General features: G+C 49.7%; 1 protein-coding gene across 2 annotated transcripts in view; it reads right to left on the reverse strand.

Annotated features, from left to right (window-relative positions):
• ugl (ureidoglycolate lyase) overlaps positions 1-24377 on the reverse strand; it is a 113991-nt gene that overhangs the window by 55178 nt on the left and 34436 nt on the right. For both annotated transcript variants that reach the window (XM_072495594.1, XM_072495595.1), the window contains exons 2-4: positions 11678-11877; positions 10910-11038; positions 835-1053 (exon numbers count right to left, since the gene is read on the reverse strand). In XM_072495594.1, the coding sequence (XP_072351695.1) occupies positions 835-1053; positions 10910-11038; positions 11678-11704 (375 nt within the window). In that variant the 5' untranslated portion in view covers positions 11705-11877. The remainder of the gene's footprint in view (positions 1-834; positions 1054-10909; positions 11039-11677; positions 11878-24377) is intronic.

Raw genomic sequence — 24377 nt, forward strand, 5'->3', positions numbered from 1 at the left:
CGTCGGAGACCTGGCTATCGGACATGGCTAGCTTTCTCTGTTTGGAGAAAATCAAGTTCGCCTTGAGAGGGTCAATGTTAGGGTTCGCCCGAAGGTGGCAGCCGTTCGTCGACTTCTTTGCGGAAAACTAACCGTCAGCAGAAGGGGGGAGGGTGCGGGGCATTAGCTTAGTTTAGAGTCGGGGGTTAGTCAAGGTGGGACCTGTAAGGGAGGAAGATGGCTTTTGGACTATGTATATAAATTTATGTACATTGTTTATTTTGTTGTTGTTGTAAAACCATAAATACCTCAATAAAATATTTATTAAAAAAAAAGATCATTGAAGGTGCATGGCAGATTTGTAGAACGAGGTTGCCCAAGTATTCATTCTTCCTCTGATGAAGGGAAATGTCATGGGGAAATGGTTACTCATTTTGAAAAGTGTCTTCCCTTAGCAACTGGGGTGGCACAGTAGCACAGTGGTTAGCACTATTGCTTCACAGCGCCAGGGGCCCGTGTTCGATTCCCGCTGGGTCACTGTCTGTGCCGAGTCTGCACGTTCTCCCAGTGTCTGCGTGGGTTTCCTCCGGTTTCCTCCCACAAGTCCCGAAAGACGTGCTTGTTAGGTGAATTGACCATTCTGAATTCTCCCTCAATGTACCCAAACAGGCGCCAGAGTGTGGCGACTAGGGGATTTTCACAGTAACTTCATTGCAGCGTTAATGGAAGCCTACTTGTGACACTAATAAAGATTATTCTAACTCGCCCAAGATCAATGATCTTGGAAGTGTGATGTGCATCAATGCTAGTTTCTCATCCTCAATGGTAGTACAACTAAACAGTAGGATCTCTTACCTGAATACCCTGTGCATTGGAACGCAGGGCCCTGATAAAATGTTCAGTATTGGCTGGAGACACATCTCCAAGATCTATGTGTCTGTTCTGTAATCTCCGAGGGACTGGGTGAACTCTCCAGGATTGATCCTCTCGAATGTGTGAGGTATGGGGCAGAAACTCAGGAATTCCACATCGACGATCCAGGTCCAGTTTTGTAATAATTCTCAACCGTAAAATCTGCACAACATGAAGTGCTCAATTAACACAAATTAAGGATCACCATTTGATTCACGTTGACCCATTGTCGCTATAATGAACTAACACAGAGCTCCAGATCATTGTGATATCAGGCTAGTGGGGGAGAGGTTGGATATGTCTGTTCAGCAGGGGAGAACATGATGACAATTTCAGGTAGAAATTGGGGACTGGATTTTACCAGCCCTCAGGCTGGGATGTGGAAAGCCTCATAAAATGGTGGCAGCACACAAGGGGAGCCCAACATCTTCCCACCACAATGGGATTTTCTTAACAGGCAGGAACCTCAGTGGCGCACCAGTGGTGAACCAATTATCTGGCCAATTAATAGCCATTTTCTGCACTCACTGGCATTCTCCGGCCACCAGGGGGCCCCACAGCCGCTTGGGGGGCATCTGGTAACCTGTGGTGACCTTCTGAACTGTTCCCAGGAAAGGTTGGCGTTGGGGGCCTTCTTTCACGATCACTGCATGGTCACAGGCACCTCGTGGCAGCAATGGCTGCCCATGTGGCTCGGACGCCACCACTGAATGGGTCGCTCCTCTGATTGCCTGGTCCTGATTCCCTGCCTGGTACGTGTTAATTAATTAAAATTAACTTAGCTGGCCTTGAAGGAGGCACCCTTTTCTTCCTGCCAACCCAGCAACAGCCACCTTTTCTGGCAGTGCTGCTGAGGCTGGCGGCCTACTGGACCTCTGGGGGATGGGCTGCCGTCCATATTTGGGCAGCAATCCACACGGCGGCCTTTTAATTGGCTGCTGCCAGTAAACTAGCAACCAGGGTTGTGATGGCCCACCTACGCAGGCACGGGACCAGCTTTCGGTCTCAAAGACAGGGCAACCTCCTCTGATGAAATTAAGCCCTGTGTCTCAGAAACACACTGGACGTGGGTACTACTGGGCCGCCAATGCGACAATGGTGCGCAAGTGGGAGATGGAGGGGGAGGGGGCTGCATGGAAGAGGCTGGAGACGGCGTCCTGTGTGGTTACGAGTCTGGGGGCGCTGGCAACGGCGCCGCTGCATAGGGGGGACGTTAGGGCCTCGGCGTGGACCCCATTACGGGGGAACCACTGGTTCGCCCCAGGAAGAACAGGTGGAGGGTTTTCGGGGTGGCACAGGGCAGGGATACGAAAGTTGGGGGACCTGTTTGTGGACGGGAAGTTCGCGAGCTTGGGTGAGCTGGAGGAGAAGTACGGGCTCCCCCCGGGAACACCTTCAGGTACTTACAGGTAAGGGCGTTTGCCAGACGGCAGGTGGTGGAAGTCCCACGGCTGCTACCACACACAGTACAGGACAGGGTGCTCTCGGGGGGGTGGGTGGGAGTGGGGAAGATCTCGGAAACTTACCAGGCGATGCAGGAGGAGGAGGAGGCCTCGGTGGTGGAGTTGAAAGGTAAGTGGGAGGAGGAGTTGGGAGAGGAGATCGAACAGGGGACGTGGGCAGATGCCCTAGGGAGGGTGAACTCTTCCTCTTCATGCGCGAGGCTCAGCCTCATACAGTTTAAGGTGCTGCACAGGGCACACATGACCGGGACAAGGATGAGCAGGTTCTTTGGGGGTGAGCACAGGTGTGTTAGGTGCTCAGGGAGCCCAGCAAATCACACCCATATGTTCTGGGCATGCCCAGCGCTGGAGGAATTTTGGAAGGGCGTAGCGAGGATGGTGTCGAGGGTAGGATCCAGGGTCAAACCGGGCTGGGGGCTCGCAATATTTGGGGTGGCAGAGGAGCCGGGAGTGCAGGAGGCGAAAGAGGCCGGAATTCTGGCCTTTGCGTCCCTGGTAGCCCGGCGAAGGATTCTCCTTCAGTGGAAAGATACGAGGCCCCCAAGCGTGGAATCCTGGATCAGCGATATGGCAGGGTTCATTAAATTGGAGAGGGTGAAATTCGCCTTGAGAGGGTCAGTACAAGGGTTCTTTAGGCGATGGCAACCGTTCTTAGACTTTCTGGCAGAAAGATAGAAATTGGTCAATGGCAGCAGCAGCTCGGGGGGGGGGGTTTACTTTATTTTTGTTTATGTTATTGACACTGGAAGGGTCTGAGGGGGTGTATACACCTGTTGTCTTAAGTCGGGGTGTTAATGTTAATTTATTATTTAGGTACAGGGGGGGAGGGGTTTGGAGGGTTGCTTTTTTAGATTGTGTTTTGTACTTAACCCTGGTGGGTTCTTTTTTTTTTCTCATTTTGTTATTGATATTTTATGAAAACCTTTAATAACATTTTTTTTTTAAAAGAAACACACTGGACAATGTAACTGAGCCTCAATGGCATGAGGAATCTTGATTTCAACACAGATTCAGGCAGAAGAAAGAAAGAGTGGAGGAAAGTGTATTTAGAGCTCAGGAGGAACAAGATCAAAAATCCTCAGCAGAAATGATTACGTTGGTATCAATAAATGAGAGAAACACAGAGACAGACATGCGCAGAGATGGAAAGGTTTGTGGTGGAGTAAGAGAGGTTTACGGTGCTCTGTGTTAATCATAGAATCATAGAATTTACAGTGCAGAAGGAGGCCATTCAGCCCATCGAGTCTGCACCGGCCCTTGGAAAGAGCACCCTACTTAAGCCCCACGCCTCCACCCGATCCCCTTTATCCCGGTAACCCAGTAATCCCACCTAACCATTTTGAACACTAAGGGCAATTTAGCATGGCCAATCCACCTAACCTGCACATCTTTGGACTGTGGGAGGAAACCGGAGCACCCGGAGGAAACCCACGCACACACGGTGCAGACTCCACAGGGAGATTCCCAAGTCGGGAATCGAACCTGGGACCCTGGAGCTGTGAAGCAACTGTGCTAACCACTATGCTACCCTGCTGCCCTGTGTTAAGGAGGCTTCCTGATGTTAACTAACCCCTGCATGAAGCATGCTATTGTTGACATCAAGTGAAGCCACTTGGGTTCCCCCTATTAGTGGGAATTTCGACGATCAGTCACCCTAAAAGTTCGGTGCATCCTAGCAGCTAACCCGTAACACCAAACGCCTGAAGCAGGTCACCTGTCCGTTTGTGTTTCTGTGGTGAAATATCGCCGCTCTCTCAGAATTTGGAAACCTTCACCATGATACCCAATCAATGTCTTGCGCAGCGTGCCACCGTGTGAATATATTATGTTACTCTTTTTTCCTATTTTTATTTCAAGTTTTGATTTACGACATGCGACTGGAAATATTTCTCCCACCCTTGGTTTAAATGGCGCTGCTGCATTGAAAATAACCTGCTGGCATGGAAGTGTGGCGTTTGACCTTTAATGTGCTGTATCAACGAGCAACAGGATGCAGACCTGCGCCAACAATTCCCCACCAAGTGCATTCCAAATGTGAACAATGCCAACATTGGGCAGTGCCACATGTTCTCCTAAAAGGAGGAAATCGGAAGGCTGGTCATGCTGGGCTGTTATAATGCAGCACATAATAGCAGCTGTAGATCGGCCAGGACAGTTGTAAGTTTCTTACAAGTTAATTGATAAAGTTGAAAAGAGAAATAAAAATACCTAAGAACGATTTAAATGTAAACATGCAATATATTGAATTTGATTAGCTGTTTGCAAAGTAAAGCACAAAATCCAGTATCTAAACAAAAGAAAATGAGCAATGGTTAGGGTACACAAACACAGCATCGATGCAATGTTCAGCAACTCAGTGTGAGGAAGAGACGCCGGGATGAGCCCTCAGGCCTTTTCTCACTCCCTATTTTATATTCTTACATTGATTTGCTGAATTAAGTTAATAGTTTGCTTGTTGCTGAGATTTGAACTGCAGATTGGAGTGTGACTCCAAAACAGGACACTTTTCTGGACCGTGATCAGGAGCTGGAATATTGCCTGACTAATCCACTCTACTTTTATGTCCAATCCAGTGAAGTCAGCACAAAGTAGGAACTGGGACAGGGTGGTTTCTGTGCGCTCCATAGCACCACATGTCGCCATTGTGGAAGTCTTCATTTTCAAACACACGATAATTCCTGAAGCCTGATTGGAAGTCAGACATCCTACGTTACACCCGCACACACAAGCGATCCATGGCACCATCAAAAGGTGCTCTCAGCCGTGTAACTAAGTAATTTACACGGTGACAGCACCAGATATTCATCAGCATGAGTTTTGAAACTGTGAATCTGGAGTCTCCAACACAGAGTCATTGAGGTTTTAAATGTGTCTTTAATCAAGGAAATCCTTTCAGGTATGGATATTTAAGCCCACATCTACCATCAATTTATCAACAGTTTATTGTGCTTAATTAAAAAGCGGAACTTGTTCTCTGTCGGAGCTTCCATGGCTCTGGGACTGGTGTGTTCCTTTGCTATGGATTTGAATCCACACATATCCATCGGTCTACTTCATCTCTTCCCTCCCCACTGTCTAAGTTCCTCTGCCTCTAATAATGAGTGTATTTTAACTATCATAGAACCATAGAATCATAGAATTTACAGTGCAGAAGGAGGCCATTCACCCCATCGAGTCTGCACCGGCCATTACAAAGAGCACCCTACTTAAGCCCACACCTCCACCCTATCTCCGTAGCCCAGTAACCCCACCTAACATTTTTGGACACTAAGGGCAATTTAGCATGGCCAGTCTAACTAACCTGAACATCTTTGGACTGTGGGAGGGCAGCACGGTGGCGCAGTGGGTTAGCCCTGTTGCCTCATGGCGCCGAGGTCTCAGGTTCGATCCCGGCTCTGTCCGTGTGGGGTTTGCGCATTCTCCCCGTGTTTGCGCGAGTTTCGCCCCCACAACCCAAAGATGTGCAGGCTAGGTGGATTGGCCATGCTAAATTACCCCTTAATTGGAAAAATGAATTGGGTACTCTAAATTTATAAATAAATAAAAAAATCTTTGGACTGTGGGAGGAAACCGGGGCATTCGGAGGAAACCCACGCAGACACGGGGTGAACGTGCAGTCTCCGCACAGACAGAGACAGTGACCCAAGCCGGGAATCGAACCTGGGACCCTGGAGCAACAGCGCTAACCACTGTGCTACCATGCCGCCCTAGCTATGTTTAGTATTTTAATATTATTCCAAATGAGGCTCTCATTGCTGCTCATCCCCTGACTAAAATAAAAAGAGAAAATGCTGGAAAAACTCAGCAGGTCTGTCAGCGCAGAGAGAAACAGAGTTAATGTTTTGTGTCCGACATGACTCCTCTTTACTAACTTTAACTTTCTTACACTTTGCAGCATGGTTAAGAATTGATTTTCTCTTCCACATCGGGAGCTCATGCTTACCACCAAATTCTGCAAGTTTTATTTATTTGATATTTCCCCAGAAGCAGCCTTCCTGAGGTGCCGATGAATCAGATTGAACCATGGACATAGGTACAACTAGGAATGTGGTTCTGCTGAAGGTTCGAGCAGCTTGTTGCAAACTCGAATGCAGAAACTTCAACATTTTAATTTCGGGGTTGTTCAATGACTTTCCACTTTATTTGAAAGGTACCTCACCCTGGACTGTGAGGCCAGCGTGATAGTGGAGTTCAATAGACCAGGAACAGGATGCGTGCCACTTCATGCCATCTTGTGCATACTGGCCATGTCCTAGATGTGGATGTCATGATATGCACTCATGCACATAATGAGATACAGACAGGCAGTGACAGACACCCAGCACAGCCAATCAACACACAGGACAGAACATAACCAATCACCAGGCACAACACTAGAGGGCGGTCTCCCGCTATAAAACACACGCGGCATCAGCACTCTGCCTCTTTCCACTGGTGACAACTGTAGTGACAGTCAGGGTGTACATATCTGTTAGCACTTTCTACACCTGGATCAGAGCTAGTCTGGTCTAGTTAGTTATAGTTAGCACACTTAGATTAGTAGAGTGTCAAACCCACAGCAAACTGTGTGCACTGCTTAGCAGGTTCAATGAAACGTATTGAACGAACCTCAACGTTTGGAGTCTACTTTCCAGTACTACTGCATCCAGTTGCAGTCCGTGTTACCCCAGGGTGATTAACACAACAGTGGAATGTTTACATTTCTATGGCAACTCAGCCGGGAAGAAGGTGGAAGTGTTGTCCTCCAGCCTAATGAGCACTTGGACTGTGCTTATGCTGCCTGCACAACACACCACGCCACGCCACACCACTTCTCTCACCTTCTCAGTGTCCTGTCACACTGGGAGAGTAAGGTGCCTCACAGGAAAGAGCAATGGAAGAAAACAATGACATTTACACATAAACATCTGTTTCTTAATGGAGTCCCACTCACAAGGCAACTATATAGAGCTTCCTGTGAAACATTTTGTGATGTTTCATTGTGTAGAAAACGCTATGTAAATTCAAGTTGGTTTGTTGTTGTTGGGAAGAAATGTTACATTGGAATTCAGCTGTATTGTGAAAGTCAATACTATTGACCCAGATCTTCCAGCCAGCGATGGAGAGGATGTGTTTGCCACTGACTATGATTTAATCTGCCCATTTACCATTTCATCCTGGGTGTTTTGCACCTTTGCATGCTGGCTCCAGCAGGGATGCAGTGACGAACAGTCAGGAGGCCAAGTGGTGAGCAGAATTCCACTGAAGCCGTCCCTCCCTTTTTCACAATGAACCAAAGACACGCCCTTGAGGTCAGTCTTCAATTCACTGACTTATGCTGTTTTAAATGGAGTTGACATCTCCTTCCCCCCCCCCCCCCCCCCCCCCCCCCCCACCTGACATTTCAAGACTGAACATTTCTGGGTAGGGGGGAATGGGGAGCGGGGGTGAACATTGCTGGGATGGAGAGACTTACACTACTCCACAGGCTTTACACCTGTTATGAAAAGCTCTAAGTAAATCTGAACAAACCAGTATGAATATAGGGCAAACAGCTCAGTCTCTGTGGCTCTGGCCATCTCATCCCACTGTCATAGGGAATTGGAGAGCAGTCTGTGCAGGGCAAAAACAGCAAAAGAAGTTTGAAATTCCTGTGTAAGTTCTGTGACATGTCAAAACTTCCTCAGGTTCCCGAAACACATCAGCGTTCCCCATACCTCTCCAATGGCTTCCCTTGCCGCTCTCAGATCATAACTTCTGTTTTCCCTCTAGGGACTACCCTTGCCCCTCCTCCTATTTCTTATCTACATGCTCCTCCTCAAATTCACTCGAAAGCATGATACAGCCACCAAAAATCAAGCTACTGTTTCCCAGACCATCATTCGCCTCATCATTTCTTGACTTTTTACCCTTCGTCCCATCTGCTCCGATCTATATTTGTGATGCTTTCACTGTCCCATTGCCCCAGTTTCTCCATTGCATTTGTTCTGTCACCTCTCCCACCAGCGCTCCTGATGACTCCCTCTTTTCCCTCAACTGAAGATCCCTCTCCAAGGTTGACAGGGCCCGCAACCTTTCCCATCCCAGTCCACACACTTCAGCCCTCACCCGTCCCTCTATCAAAACCATGATAGAGTTCCTAATGTCCTCACTTCCCACCCCACGATTCTCCGCACTTGATGCAACATCTGCTGCCATTTCTGCTAGTATGAATAATGATGGGCTCAGGCATCTCAGCCGAAGGTTTATCATGAAAAATAAATGAACTATTTTTTGAAGGGGACAATATCCATTCACTCCCTGTGCACCATTTGCTGTATTTGCCTTCCCTCATCTCATCATAGAATTTACAGTGCAGAAGGAGGCCATTCGGCCCATCGAGTCTGCACCAGCTCTTGGAAAGAGCACCCTAACCAAGATCCACACCTCCACCCTATCCCCATAACCCAGTAACCCCACCCTACACTAAGGGCAATTTTGGACACTATGGGCAATTTAGCATGGCCAATCCACCTAACCCGCACATCTTTGGACTGTGGGAGGAAACCAGAGCACCCGGAGGAAACCCACGCACACACGGGGAGGATGTGCAGACTCCGCACAGACAGTGACCCAAGCCGGAATCGAACCTGGGACCCTGGAGCTGTGAAGCATTTGTGCTATCCACAATGCTACCGTGCTGCCTTATCTTCTTTTAAAAGTTTGAACGCGCCTTATCACAGAACCATTCATTTTTGTTCTCAGCTAGCACTCACAGGACACTAAACAAAAGAGCTGAATGCGTGAGCTTGTTCTTTTTATCTCACATTTTACGGTTTTGTATTCTGTCAGCCACCTGCACACTTTTTCCAAATTATTGAATTATTGTGCTCTTCAGAGCATTGCAGTCAAACTGGATGCTGGTCCAACACACACAGTCCAAGCAACACTAACTCGAACTGCAACCTTAAGTGATATCTTTGTTTCTAAAAATAAGTATCAATACATTAGAAACTGGATTCTCAGAGGACCACCATTGCTCTCAATCTGAGTTGACCGATCAGGTGTCAGACTGGACCTTCCTGTTTTGCTGCGACACATTGTTCACAGACCTGCTCGAACACTGCTGGGAATCACAGGTAACTTTAACGTCTCTCTGAAGTTTTGTGGCACTCCTAAATGGAATAATACGGAGACAATCACAACCCAATTTCTGTTGCATGTTCATTGTTGGGATGTGGACATCACTGACAGGGCCAGCACTTATCGCTCAATCCAAGTAACCCCAGAAGGTGATAATGCGTCATCCAGTACACTGCACACAGGGCAGTGTATCTGGTTGGAGTCACATACTAGTCAGACCAGCCGGTTTCCTCCCTGATGGACAAATATGGTTTAAAAAAAACAATTTGACACCTTAATGATCACTGTTGGGGGCAGCACAGTGGTATAGTGGTTAGCACTGCTGCCTCACAGCGCCAAGGTCCCAGGTTTGATCCCAGCTCTGGGTCACAGTCCGTGTGGAGTTTGCACATTTTCCCCGTGTTTGCGTTGGTTTCACCCCCACAACCCAAAGATGTGCAGGGTAGGTGGATTGGCCACGCAAAGTTGCCCCTTAATCTGAAAAAATTAATTAGGTACTCTAAATTTAAAAAAAGGAAAGGGATGGTGAATTGCGTCTAGGCTCCACTCCCAGTGCAAGCGCAAATCAGGGGTGATTCATCTCTGTTGGGAGAGCATAGTCTCCAAAACGGAGAATCCAACCCAATTTGTTAATGCCATTGACTACTGCAGCAACATTCCAGCTAAGTTAAGCTATTAACCAACAGCTATCATCATAGAATTTTTCATAGAATTTACAGTGCAGATGGAGGCCATTCGGCCCATCGAGTCTGCACCGGCTCTTGGAAAGAGCACCCTACCCAAGGTCAACGCCTCCACCCAATCCCCATAACCCAGTAACCCCACCCAACACTAAGGGCAATTTTGGACACTAAGGGCAATTTAGCATGGCCAATCCACCTAACCTGCACATCTTTGGACTGTGGGAGGAAACCGGAGCACCCGGAGGAAACCCACGCACACACGGGGATGATGTGTAGACTCCGCACAGACAGTTCATCATGTTCCATCTTGTTTACAGAATGGTTAATGGATAATTATGAGAACGTAGGATTTTTAGACTACACTAGTTATTGCAAAATTATTCAAATACAGTATACATGAACTTAAAATTCAATTACTAGTGTCCACCAATCTGATCTACAACTAAAATAATGTAGCAGAGATTTAAAAAGTAGTTACAAGTAATAACTTGTTAGTTAAAAAGGACTACGGATAAAGAGCTGAAGATGACTCCTTTCTGTATCTTAGATGAATGAAAAACAGTATGCTTGGACCTAAAGGCTGTTGCACAGGTGAAGGTATTATAGTTAGATCGTATTATAGGGGAAATAAAATGTAATTTAGTAACAAACAATCTGGTAAATAAAGGTATTTATTAAATATGCAACAGCAGTGATTTGAAGTATTCACACAGTCCTCCACGCACCACCACCCTTCCTGCTGCACCCCACAAACCCATAAGATAAATGTACCTCATCAATATTTGCATCAAAAGTAGAGACCAATTCTGCTAAGAATTTGATTGCTTCTGGTGTCAAAAGGGTTTGAAATTCTTCTTTCAGTGATGGAGGAGGTGGCTCGAGCTCCACCCCAGTTACTGTCTGCAACAGAAGAAGTGCGCACAGCCCAGTTTAAGAAGCTTCCAGTGAACAACACATTTTTAAATTATGGAACAAAACTTTGCATTTCACAAGAATTTTTAAATTGACTTTAAAAAAAAAAACATAACCATATTATTAGAAAGAATATTATTCAAAACTACATCTCACAATCCAATAACTCTTGTACATAAATTAAGTTACTAAACGGTTTGTCCTTATGATCAGTGGAGCTGATCCTCCTCGGACTGCAAGATAAGTTTTAACAAATAAAATTAAACCACGAGATCGGATGAAAATTACAGTTTGGGTCAAGACTACTTTTCAATCTCATCGCCAGTTAAAAGCAATAATACTTTGCTGGCATTGATAGGAGTCCACAGGTGAAAGTAATCGCTTCAGAAGATGCCAAAGATTTATGTTACCATTCAGAGTGGATTATAGAAAAGTGTAAAGTCTATCATTTGCTGGCGTGATACCTCTATTGCACAAAGTCCAAGAGATTTATCACCATTAGAAATAGCAGCCGTACAAACAGATCATTTCTGTTTGTTTTAGTTAACGACTGCAACCCTGCAACTCTACATACTTTGTGACTCCAGTCATTTGAATCGGTTAAAACTAACTGCTTTTCATACTTACAGTAGTTTGTTGCAATGTTGCCGCCATTTTCACCAGAGTTCTCTTTGGAAGAAATTGACTTTTGCCGATTGAGAGTTTACATTTGCTTTGTGTTTGATCTGCTACAGTTCACAAACTGAGTCCAATGACCTTCAACCACTTCAGTACATTCCGACCAGATTTTGTTTTCAACTGATGACACAGTTCAACTAAAAATAAAACTGAAGGAATTTTTGTAAATTTAAATGATATTCACTTTCTTCATGTAATAATTCAATCAGTATTCTGCATGAAATTGCATTATTTAATTGTGGTAGCATGGCCTCTTTAAGGGGCATTTCTTTGCACGGCATGTGACCCACTCGGGGCCTATCGTGTGGGAGCACCTTTCTTGATAGGTTTAGACGAGATACTCTTGGGAGAGATCAAGAGTCCTTTGGGAGAGGTCATGTGCTCTTTGGATTGTTAAAAGTGGGCGCAAATGTGCATAAAAACAATTCACTGGAACTATCAAGCTGAGGGGACCTTTGTGTGCCAAGGGAACTGTTAGGCTGTCAAGCTATTTATATACCCTGCCCTTTAAATTAAGAAAAAAATATGCTGTAATATAAGAAAGCAACAGTGCTTACTATTTCACTTTGTCTGTTGACAAAACCCTGAGGGTCATCATAACAGAACTTGTGTTGAATGATTGATTTCACAACTTATCATCATCACAGTGGGTGCCTGTCAGTTCATAGTTTAATTCACAGTTCCAACTGGTTATATCCAAGTCTTTAATATGGGGCTATGAATACAAATATTTTATTTTATAAGGGATTATGTAGTTGAAGGAATGTAAATGTATGGATTTTATGAATGATAGTGTTTTCAAAAATAGAGTCTGCAATAGAGGCTGAGGGGAGACCTGATTGAGGTCTTCAAAATAACGAGAGGTATAGACAGAGTGAATAGTCAGGTTCGGAAGACCCAAACCCCCTGCCTGCCTTCCCCTCTGTAGCAGCACCTTTCTAACTCTGGCCACCTTCCCTCCCCATATGAACGAAGTAATCCTTCCCTCAATCTCTCTGAAAAAAGCCTTTGGCAGGAAAATCGGCAGGCATTGAAAAATAAACAGAAATCGCGGCAACACGTTCATTTTAACCACCTGTACCCGACCCGCCAGTGACAGAGGGAGACCATCCCACCTTGCCAGATCAGTTTTCACTCTCCCCACCAAACTAGAAATGTTACACCTGCAGAGCACCCCCCCCCCCCCCACTCCCGGGGGCAACCTGCACCCCCAGGTACCTAAAGTGAGTCTCTGCCCTATGGAATGGCAGTCTCCCCACCCCTGCCCCCACCCCCGGCCGAGACACCACAAAATACTCACTCTTGTCTAGATTTAGTTTGTACCCTGAGAAAGATCCAAACACTCGAAGCAGCTCCAATATTCCCCCTATTGTCACACTCGGTTCCGACACTTATAACAGCAAGTCATCGGCATATAAGGACACGATATGCTCTATCCTCACCCCCATTATTCCTTTCCATACCCCCGAACTTCTTAATGCGATGGCCAACGGCTCAATTACGAGTGCAAACAGCAGGGGGGACATAGGACATCCCTGCCTAGTCCCACGGTGGAGGGAAAAGTATCCCGAGCTGATGTTGTTTGTGCGGACACTCGTCCTCGGCTCCTTATATCGTAGCTTTACCCAGTTCACAAATCTTGGTCCAATCCCAAACCACTCCAGAACTGCCATCAAGTACCCCCATTCTACCCGGTCAAACGCCTTCTCAGCGTCCAATGCCACTTCCCGTACCTGGGCAACGTCACCATCTGCGGCCACGACCAGCAGGACCACAACGATACACCGCCACACTCCTCAACCTAACTTACAACAAGGAGAAGTGTGTGTTCAGCACAAACCGATTAGCCATCCTCGGCTATGTGGTTCAGAAGGGAGATCTAGGGCCTGACCCCAATCGCATGCGCCCCCTCATGGAACTCCCAAACGATGCCTGAGGTTCTTTTCTTATTACGCCCAGTGGGTCCCAAACTATGCGGACAAGGCCCGCCCACTCATTCAATCCACCGTTTTCCCACTGACGGCCGAGGCTCACCAGGCCTTCAACCGTATCAAGGCCGACATCGCAAAGGCATGCGGTCGACGAGACGCTCCCCTTCCAAGTCGAGAGCGATGCATCAGACGTCACTCTGGCCGCCACCCTCAACCAGGCAGGCAGGCCCGTGGCATTCTTTTCCCGCACCCTCCATGCCTCCGAAATTCGTCACTCCTCCGTCGAAAAGGGGGCCCAAGCGATCGTTGCAGCTGTGCGACATTGGAGGCATTACCTGGCCGGCAGGAGATTGACTCTCCTCACTGACCAATGGTCGGTTGCCTTCATGTTTAACAACACACAGTGGGGTAAGATCAAAAATGATTAAATCTTGAGGTGGAGGATCGAGCTCCCCACCTACAATTACGAGATTTTGTATCACCCTGGTAAGCTCAATGAGCCCCCCGATGCCCTGTCCCGAGGTACATGTGCCAGCGAACAAGTGGACCGACTCCGGACCCTGCACGACGGTCTCTGTCACCCGGGAGTCACCCGCTTTTACCACTTCATTAAGGCCCGCAATCTGCCCTACTCCATCGAGGAAGTCAGGGCTATCACCAGAGACTACCAGGTTTGTGCGGAGTGTAAACCTTACTTCTACTGGCCAGACCGTGCGTGCCTGGTGAAGGCCTCCCGCCCCTTTGAACGCCTCAGCGTGGACTTCAAAGGGCCCCTCCCCTCCACCAACCGCAACACGGACTTTCTTAATGTGGTCGACGAGTATTCCCGATTCCCCTTCGCCATCCCATGCCCCGATATGACGTCTGCCACCGTCATCAAAGCCCTCAACACCATCTTCGCTCTGTTCGGTTCCGCCGCCTACGTCTACAGCGACCGGGGATCTTCATTTATGAGCGAGGAGCTGCGCCAGTACCTGCTCAACAGGGGCATTGCCTCGAGCAGGACGACCAGCTACAACCCCAGGGGAAATGGGCAGGTGGAGAGGGAGAATGGGACGGTCTGGAGGGCCGTCCAGCTGGCCTACGGTCCAGAAATCTCCCGGCCTCCCGCTGGCAGGAGGTCCTCCCCGACGCACTTCACTCCATTCGGTCGCCCCTGTGCACCACGACCAACGAAACCCCCCATGAATGTCTCTTTGCCTTCCCCAGGAAGTCCACCTCCAGGGTTTCGCTTCCAACGTGGCTGGCAGCTCCAGGACCCGTTCTCCTCCGCAAGCACGTGTGGCTCCATGCTTGTGGTGCACTCTCCAACCTGTGGTTGAGAGAGTACAGCTACTCCATGCGAACCCGCAGTACGCCTACGTAGCGTACCCCGACGGCCGCCAGGACACAGTCTCCCTCAGGGTTCTGGCACCAGCTGGGTCCCCCTGCCCCGGCGCCACCCTCCCCTTCCCTGGCGTACCCCACCGCAGCTCCGCTCCAGGACAACCCGTCCTCCCCTTGTTCCCACCCGGGGATGAAGAGGATTTTGACACGCTCCCGGAGTCACCGAAGATCAAGCCGACGGCTGAGTCGCCACCAGCACTGCGGCGCTCACAACGACAGATCAAGGCGCCCGATCATTTAAATTTGTCACCTTCTCTGTAATTTTAAAACCAATCTGTATGTAAATAGTTTTCCACCCCCCCCCCCCCCACCCCCCCGCTGGACTCATTTTAACAGGGGGTGAAAGTGGTAGTCACCACTGTTATATTATATTGTATACATGGGTATTACGGTAAGGCCCCTGTACTACAGGTATGGGGGTAGATCCCTGCCTGCTGGCTCCGTCCAGGAGGGGGAGTATAAATGTGTGTGCGCTCCGAACAGCAGCCATTTCGTAAGCTGCTGTAGGAGGCCACACATCTCTGTGTAATAAAGCCTCGATTACATTTGACTCTCATCTCGTCGCAATTGATAGTGCATCACCTATCACCTCTTCAAACATCCCCACCATCAGAGGTGCCAGCTTAGCCTTGAATTTTTTATAATATTCCACCGGAAACATATCCGGCCCTGCCACTTTCCCCGACTGCATCCTCCCAATCGCATCCTTTATCTCCTGCTCCACTATTGCTCCTTTTAATGTAGCCCTGTCCCCCTCCCCTAACCTCGGGTACTCCAAACCATCTAGAAATTCCTGCATCTCACGGTCGCCCCCATGTGGCTCTGACCTCTCATAAAATGCCTCAAAAACCTTGTTAATTAGATCCGGAGCCACCACCAACTTCCCTGCCCTATCCCTCACCTGAACAATTTCCCTTACCGCTGCCTCACTCCGGAGCTGACCTACTAACATATCCCCATGCCTTATCTCCATGTTCATAAACCGCACCCCTTGCTCGTCTCAGTTGGCGCACCGCCTTCCTGGTAGACAGTCGGTCAAAGCTTGCCTGTAGTTCCTTCCTCTTCTCTAGCTCCGCTGGGTCCCCAACTTCTGCATAACTCCTATCTACCTCCAACATCTCTCCTCTTTGTCCATCCTGGCCTTAAACAAAATCACCTCACCCCTCACCACCGCATTTAGAGCCTCCCAAACAACTGCCTTCGACATGTCACCCGTACAGTTGAAACCTACATATTCCTCAATTACCTTTTCAATTTTGTCACAGAACCCTTGGTCCCCCAAACGTCCCACGTCTAATTTCCACCCCGGTCTCTGCGCTACCCCCTTCTCCAGTACCATATCCGCCCAATGCGGAGCATGATCTGACACTGCAATTGCCGAGTATTCTGACCCCTTAACTCCAGCCAGAAAAGTCTTCCCCACCACGAAAAAGTCGATCCGCGAGCATACCTTATGGACTGCTGAGAAAAACGAGTACTCCCGCTCCCTCGGGCGCAGAAACCTCCGAGTGTCCACCCCTCCCATTTCCACCATTAGCCCAGCCAACGCCTTCGCCCCCCCCTGATGGGTTCAGCGAGCGTGGCCGTGACCTGGAGAACCTTGGCTCCTGCACCAAGTTCCAGTCCCCCCCCACTATCAGTTTGTGTGTGTCCAAGTCGGGGATAGCCCGAAACACCTTCTTTACGAATCCCACATCGTCCCAATTGGGACCGTATACACTTAACTGCGCCACTAACCTCCCCTCCAACGCCTCTGTCACAATCACATATCTGCCCCCCAGATCCGCCACCACCTTCTCCCTCTGGAAGCGTACTCTTTTGCCGCTACCCCTCGAGCCCTTCCATTAAATCCAGAGTGAAACACCTGACTAACCCAGCCCTTTTTAAGTCTCACCTGGTCCTTCACCCTCAAGTGAGTCTCCCACAGCATTGCTACATCGACTTTCAAACTTTTAAGATGCGCAAGCATCCTTGACCTCTTGACCAGACCTCTTAACCCCCTCACGTTCCACGTGACTATCCTAACTGGGGGTCTCTCACCCTGCACCCTTCTTTTTTTAAAAAAAATATATTTTATTGAAATTTTTCGTTCACAATTTTTTCCCCTTACACATCAAACATAAAGAAAATTTAACAGTACATGTAACATGTTAACCACACTCTAATAAAAAGTAACTAACCAACATGGTAAACTAATTAATTAACATAAAATGAAACTTCCCCCCACCCCCCCACCCCTCCCCCCTGGGTTGCTGCTGCTGGTCATCTATCTTCCCTCTAACATTCCGCTAGGTAGTCGAGGAATGGTTGCCACCTTCTGGTGAACCCTTGAGCCGATCCTCTCAGTGCAAACTTAATCTGCTCCAGTTTTATGAACAACGCCATATCGTTTATCCAGGCCTCCAATCCGGGGGGTTTCGCTTCCTTCCACATGAGGAAAATCCGACGCCGGGCTACTAGGGACGCAAAGGCCACGACATCGGCCTCTTTCGCCTCCTGCACTCCCGGCTCATCCGCAACTCCAAATAAAGCTAACCCCCAGCCTGGTTTGATCCGGACCTTCACCATCTTCGAAATCACTCCCGTCACTCCCCTCCAATACCCCTCCAGTGCCGGGCACAACCAAAACATATGTGTGTGGTTTGCCGGGCTTCCGCCGCACCTCCCACGCTTGTCCTCCACTCCGAAGAACCTGCTTAACCTTGCTCCCGTTATGTGTGCTCTATGTAGCACCTTAAATTGAATCAGGCTAAGCCTGGCACACGAGGAAGAGGAATTTACCCTGCTTAGGGCATCAGCCCACAGACCCTCCTCTATCTCCTCCCCGAGCTCTTCTTCCCACTTTCCTTTTAGTTCACCCACCAGCTCCTCCCCCTCTTCTCTCATCTCTCAGTATATCTCTGACACCTTGCCCTCCCCAACCCACACCCCCGAGAGCATTCTATCCTGGATCCCCTGTGTCGGGAGCAATGGAAATTCCCTCACCTGTTGTCTTGTGAACGCCCTCACCTGCATAAACCTAAAGAAATTTCCCCGGGGCAGCTTATACTTTTCCTCCAACGCTCCCAAGCTCGCAAACGTCCAGTCTATAAATAAATCTCCCACCCTCCTAATTCCCAACTGGTGCCAGCTCTGGAATCCTCCATCAATCCTCCCTGGAGCAAACCTATGGTTGTTCCTGATTGGGGACCCCACCAGGGCTCCCAGCACACCTCTCTGTCGCCTCCATTGTCCCCAGATATTTAATGTTGCCGCCACCACTGGGTTTGTGGTAAATTTTTTTGGTGAGAACGGTAGTAGCGCCATCACCAGCGCCTCTAGACTCGTCCCTTTACAGGACTTTCTCTCTAGTCTTTTCAACGCCGCTCCCTCTCCCTCTATCATCCATTTACGGATCATCGCCACATTGGCGGCCCAATAGTAGTCGCCCATATTCGGCAGCGCCAGTCCCCCTCTATCTCTGCTACGTTGTAAGAACCCCCTCCTTACCCTCGGAACCTTCCCTGCCCACACGAAGCTCGTGATGCTCCTGTCTATTTTTTTAAAGAAGGCCTTAGTGATCAGTATAGGGAGACATTGGAATACAAATAGGAACCTCGGGAGGACCATCATCTTAATTGCCTGCACTCTGCCCGCCAGTGACAGTGGCTGCATGTCCCACCTCTTGAAGTCCTCTTCCATTTGTTCCACCAGTCGTGTCAGATTAAGTCTGTGCAAGGTTCCCCAGCTCCTGGCTATCTGAATCCCCAGGTATCGAAAGTTTCTTTCCACTTTCCTTAAAGGCAGGCTATCTATCCCTCTACTCTGGTCCCCAGGGTGTACCACGAAAAGTTCACTCTTCCCCATGTTAAGCCTATATCCCGAGAAATCTCCGAACTCCCTCAATATCTGCATGACCTCTGTCATCCCCCCCACTGGGTCCGTCACATACAACAGTAGGTCATCAGCGTAGAGTCACACTCGGTGTTCTTCTCCCCCTCTAATCACCCCTCTCCATTTCCTGGAGTCTCTCAGCGCCATGGCCAGTGGTTCAATTGCCAACGCGAACAGTAATGGAGATAGCGGGTATCCCTGTCTTGTTCCCCTGTATAGTCGGAAATACTCCGATTTTGCCGATCCGTGACCACACTTGCCGTTGGGGCCCCATAGAGGAGTTTGACCCAGCTAATAAACCCGTTCCCGAACCTCCTCAGCACCTCCCATAGGTACTCCCACTCCACCCTGTCAAATGCCTTCTCTGCATCCATTGCCGCCACTATCTCTGCCTCCCCCTCTACTGGGGGCATCATTATCACCCCTAGTAGCCGTCGCACATTGACATTTAGTTGTCTCCTCTTTACGAATCCTGTCTGGTCTTTGTGCACCACCCCCGGGACACAGTCCTCTATCCTCGATGCCAGCACCTTTGCTAGCAATTTGGCGTCCACATTTAATAGTGAAATAGGCCTATAGGACCCGCACTGCAGCGGATCTTTATCCCGCTTCAAAATTAGCGATATCGTCGCCTCCGACATTGTCGGGGGTAGAGTCCCTCCTTCCCTGGCCTCGTTAAAAGTCCTCACCAACAGCGGGGCCAGCAGGTCCACATATTTTCTGTAAAATTCCACCGGGAACCCATCTGGTCCCGGAGCCTTCCCTGCCTGCATGTTCCCCAGCCCCTTGGTAACCTCGTCCACCCCAATTGGTGCCCCCAGGCCTTCCACCTCCTGCTCCTCCACCCTCGGGAACCTTAATTGGTCCAGAAACTGCCGCATCTCCTCTTTTCCCTCCGGGGGTTGGGACCTATAAAGTCTTTCGTAAAAGGTCTTAAACACCCCGTTTATCTTCCCTGCTCTCCGCACCGTAGCTCCCTTTTAGTCTCTAATTCCCCCTATCTCCGTCGCCGCTGTCCTCTTTAGCAGCTGATGGGCCAACAGGCGACTAGCCTTTTCCCCATATTCATACCTCATCCCCTGTGCCTTCCTCCACAGCACCTCCGCCCTCCTGGTGGTCAGAAGGTCGAACTCCCTCTGGAGTCGTCGTCTCTCTCTGTATAGTCCCTCCTCCGGGGTCTCCGCAAATTCTCTGTCCACCCTTAAGATCTCCCCCAGTAATCTTTCCCTTTCCTTGGCCTCTGTTTTCCGTTTGTGGGCCCTGATGGAGATCAGCTCTCCTCTGACCACCGCCTTTAGTGCTTCCCATACCACTCCCACTCGGACCTCCCCGTCGTCATTGGCCTCCAGGTACCTCTCGATACATCCCCGCACTCTTCCACTGACTCCCTCATCCGCCAACAATCCCACATCTAATCGCCAGAGTGCACGCTGCTCCCTCTCCTCTCCTAGTTCCAGGTCCACCCAGTGTGGGGCATGATCCGAAATAGCTATGGCTGAATACTCAGTTTCTTCCACCCTCGAGATCAACGACTTTCCCAAAACAAAAAAATCTATCCGGGAGTACACCTTATGAACATGGGAGAAGAAGGAGAACTCCCTGGCCCTCGGTCTAAGAAATCGCCATGGATCCACTCCCCCCATTTGGTCCATAAACCCCTTAAGCACCTTGGCCGCTGCCGGCCTTCTTCCGGTCTTAGATCTGGATCTATCTAGCCCTGGGTCCAGCACGGTGTTGAAGTCTCCCCCCATTATCAAGTTTCCTACCTCCAGGTCCGGTATACGTCCCAGCATCCGCCTCATAAATCCCGCATCATCCCAATTCGGGGCATATACGTTAACCAACACAACCTCCATTCCCTCCAGCCTGCCACTCACCATTACATATCTGCCTCCACTATCTGCTACAATGCTCCTTGCTTCGAATGATACCCGTTTCCCCACCAGTATGGCCACCCCTCTATTCTTTGCATCCAGCCCTGAATGGAACACCTGTCCCACCCATCCTTTCCTTAACCTAACTTGGTCCGCCACCTTCAGGTGCGTCTCCTGGAGCATAGCCACGTCTGCCCTCAGTCCTTTCAACCTGCACCCTTCCTATGCACCATCATCATACCACCCTGCCCCATGAGCCTGACCTGCCCCTATCCATTATTAACATTGAACCCCATCCCCCCCCTCCCAAAAACCTTACCTACATTTCCGCTCGAAAAAACATCTCCCAGCATCAATCCATTTCCCCTCGCTCGCCTTGTAGGCCCATCAAAACCTGCTACCCAGGCTCCAATGTCCGCAGCCCTCCTCTCACCTCACCTCCGTTCACTTGCCGACTTTAGTTAGTTAGCGCGGGTGGCTCCCCCCACCAAGGTATACCGTCCCTTCCCACCCAGTCCCAGAGAAAGAAAAAACAAAAACAACAATCCAACCCATACAATTCACTAAACTAAATATAACCGTCGCAACACAGAACGCCAATCAACTCAACCAATAACTTGAACTCTGAAACAATGTGAAGAGGAGTAAATTACAATACATGTCGGTAAATAAGAAAGTTATAGCATTTATACATTTTCCAGCTCCCCAATCATAGTCCACAGTCTCTCTTCCTGCTCCGCTCCTCACGTCTGTCCCAAGCCTCTGCCCTCACGAACGCCTCAGCCGCCACCGCTGTCTCAAAATAAAAGTCTTTGGCATCATATGTCACCCTCAGCTTCGCCGGGTATACCATACCAAATCGCACCCCCTTTTTGTACAGTGCCGCCTTCACTCGCCCGAACGTCGCTCGTCTTTTTGCCAACTCCATCGTCAAGTCCTGGTAGATCCGAACCGCAATACCATCCCACAGCACCTCACGCTTCTGCTTCGCCCAGCTTAATGCCTTCTCCTTCATGCAGTACTTATGGAAGCAGATAATTACTGCTCTGGGCGGCTCATTCACTTTGGGCTTCGGCCTTAATGACTGATGAGCTTGGTCCTGCTCGTACCGGGAGGGGTTCTCACCCTCCCCCATCAACTCTGCCAACTTCTTAGCGAAGTACTCTGTTGGCCTTGGGCCCTCTGTCCCTTCAGGCAAGCCCACAATTCTCAGATTGTGCTGCTCGAGCGGTTCTCCAAGTCCTCGAGCTTTGCTCGGAGTCCTCTGTTGACCTCCACCACCCTCCGCAGCTCGTCCCCCATCGAGGTGAGCTGGTCGCTGTGCTGCGACATGGCCTCCTCCACTTCCTTCACCTGCTCGCCCTGCTCTCTCACCTCAGCCGATATCTTTGCCACAGCTACCCTCACCGAGGTGATTGCCTCCTCCACCAATGACTACAATGCGACCGTCATCTCCTTCCTCAAAGCCTCTGTATGCCTCGTAAACTGCTTTTCCAGCTTCACCGCCATCACCTCGGTCATCTTCTCCACCGTAAGTAGTGCGGCCCCACCATGCGGCCCGGCATCTGCCATCTTGTCAGCACTTTTGCTCGTCTTCTCATTCAACAGCGAGCCCGCGTTTCCTCCCTTCCTCAACGCTGCTTTTTCCATCCTTTAACAGCTTGATATTTTTCCTTTTTTTTTCACCCTTCTTTCCTTCTTCAATCTTTTTTTTATTATGGTAAAACAAAAAATTCTTTCTTCAAAAAAAGAAGAAAAAGAAACTTTCGCCACGTTTCTTTAAAACTTCTTTCTCTTCTTTTTTGTATTCCTCCAGAATTTCCCTGTGATATACCTTCAATTCACCAAGAGGCAGAGAGAGCGAGTGAACATTAGGCTTTATTAGTCATGAACTTGCCTAGCCAGAGTCGGTTGTACAGATAAATGCCGCCCACAGGCGGCCGGCCGGTCTATATATGGCCCCAGTGAGGGTGGAGCCAGAGGCGGAGCCCACGGGGTTACAGTACAATACCTGGAAGCAGCTCGTATTACCATTTCCAGGTCATAGGTCATAGGTTACAGTATCATGCATGCATTAGGTGAATACATTCACCACATTCACCCCCTGTTAAAAAATCAAGTCCAGCGGGGGTGACATGGGGTCATTACATATTCAGTCTATCTGGAGGCCGGATCGTTCTCTTCGACCTCCTCAGCTCTGGCGGTGCGGCAGGCACGGTTGTTGCAGATGGTGACTCCAGGGGCGTTGTGTCTGGAGCTTGAGCCTCAGTCCGGCGTGTCGGAGACGGTTGGGGTGTGGGGGTAGGCAGGGGGGTGATGGGTGGCGGCAGTGTCGGCACAGGACAATACAGGAGACCCAGGGGAGCGTACAGGGTGCTGGGGGTGGCGGCGGGCAGCGGGGAAGGGGGCGCGTTGGTAGGGGAACCCGCTGGCGCCAGGTCCCGTAGGGAGACCGTATCTTGCCGTCCGTCCTGGTGCGCGATGTAGGCATACTGGGGGTTGGCGTGGAGCAGCTGGACCCTCCCGACCAAGGGGTCGGTCTTATGGCTCCTCATGTGCCTCCGGAGAAAGACTGGTCCCGGGGTTGTCAGCCAAGATGGAAGCGAGACCCCAGAGATGGACTTCCTGGGGAAGATAAACAGGCAATTGTGAGGGGTCTCGTTCGTGGCTGTGCAGAGGAGTGATCTGATGGAGTGGAGGGCGTCGGACCTCCTGCCAGCGGGGGATCGGGAGACTTCTAGACCTGAGGGCCAGAAGAACGGCCTTCCATACCGTTGCGTTCTCCCTCTCCACCTGCCCGTTCCCCTGCGGGTCCTGCTCGAGGCGATGCCTTTGCTGGGCAGGTACTGATGTAGCTCATCGCTCATGAACGATGTGCCCCGGTCGCTGTGGACGTAGGCAGGGAAACCGAACAGTGTGAAGATGCTGTGCTGTGCCTTTATTACAGTGGCCGAGGTCATGTCGGGGCAGGAGACAGCGAAGGGGAAGGGGAGTACTCATTGATGATGGCGAGGAAGTATATATTACGGTTGGTGGAGGGGAGGGGCCCTTTGAAGTCTATGCTTAGGCGTTCAAAGGGCTGGGAGGCCTTTACCAGGTGGGCCTTGTCTGGCCGGTAGAAGTGCAGTTTGCTGGTCATTGCCTTGACCTCCTCGGTGGAGATGGGCAGGTTGCGGGCTTTAATGAAGTGGTTAAGCCGGGTGACCCCCGGGTGACAGAGGTCATTGTGGATAGCCCGAAGTCGGTCATCTTGCGCACTGGCGCATGTGCTGCGGGACAGGGCATCTGGGGGCTCGTTGAGCTCCCCAGGACGATACTTGATATCTTAATTGTAGGTGGAGAGTTCGATCCTCCACCTCAGGATTTTGTCATTTTTTATTTTGCCCCGTTGTGCGTTGTCAAACATGAAGACGACTGACCGCTGGTCGGTGACCCTTCTACCGGCTAGGTAGTGCCTCCAGTGCCGCATGGCTTCCACTATGGCTTGTGCTTCCTTCTCGACAGAGGGGTGTCGAAGTTCGGAAGCGTGGAGGGTCCTAGAGAAGAATGCTACTGGCCTGCCCGCCCGGTTGAGTATGGCGGCCA

Source organism: Scyliorhinus torazame, chromosome 3 (genome assembly GCF_047496885.1).
Source record: "Scyliorhinus torazame isolate Kashiwa2021f chromosome 3, sScyTor2.1, whole genome shotgun sequence".
In the NCBI taxonomy this organism is placed as follows: Eukaryota; Metazoa; Chordata; class Chondrichthyes; order Carcharhiniformes; family Scyliorhinidae; genus Scyliorhinus; species Scyliorhinus torazame.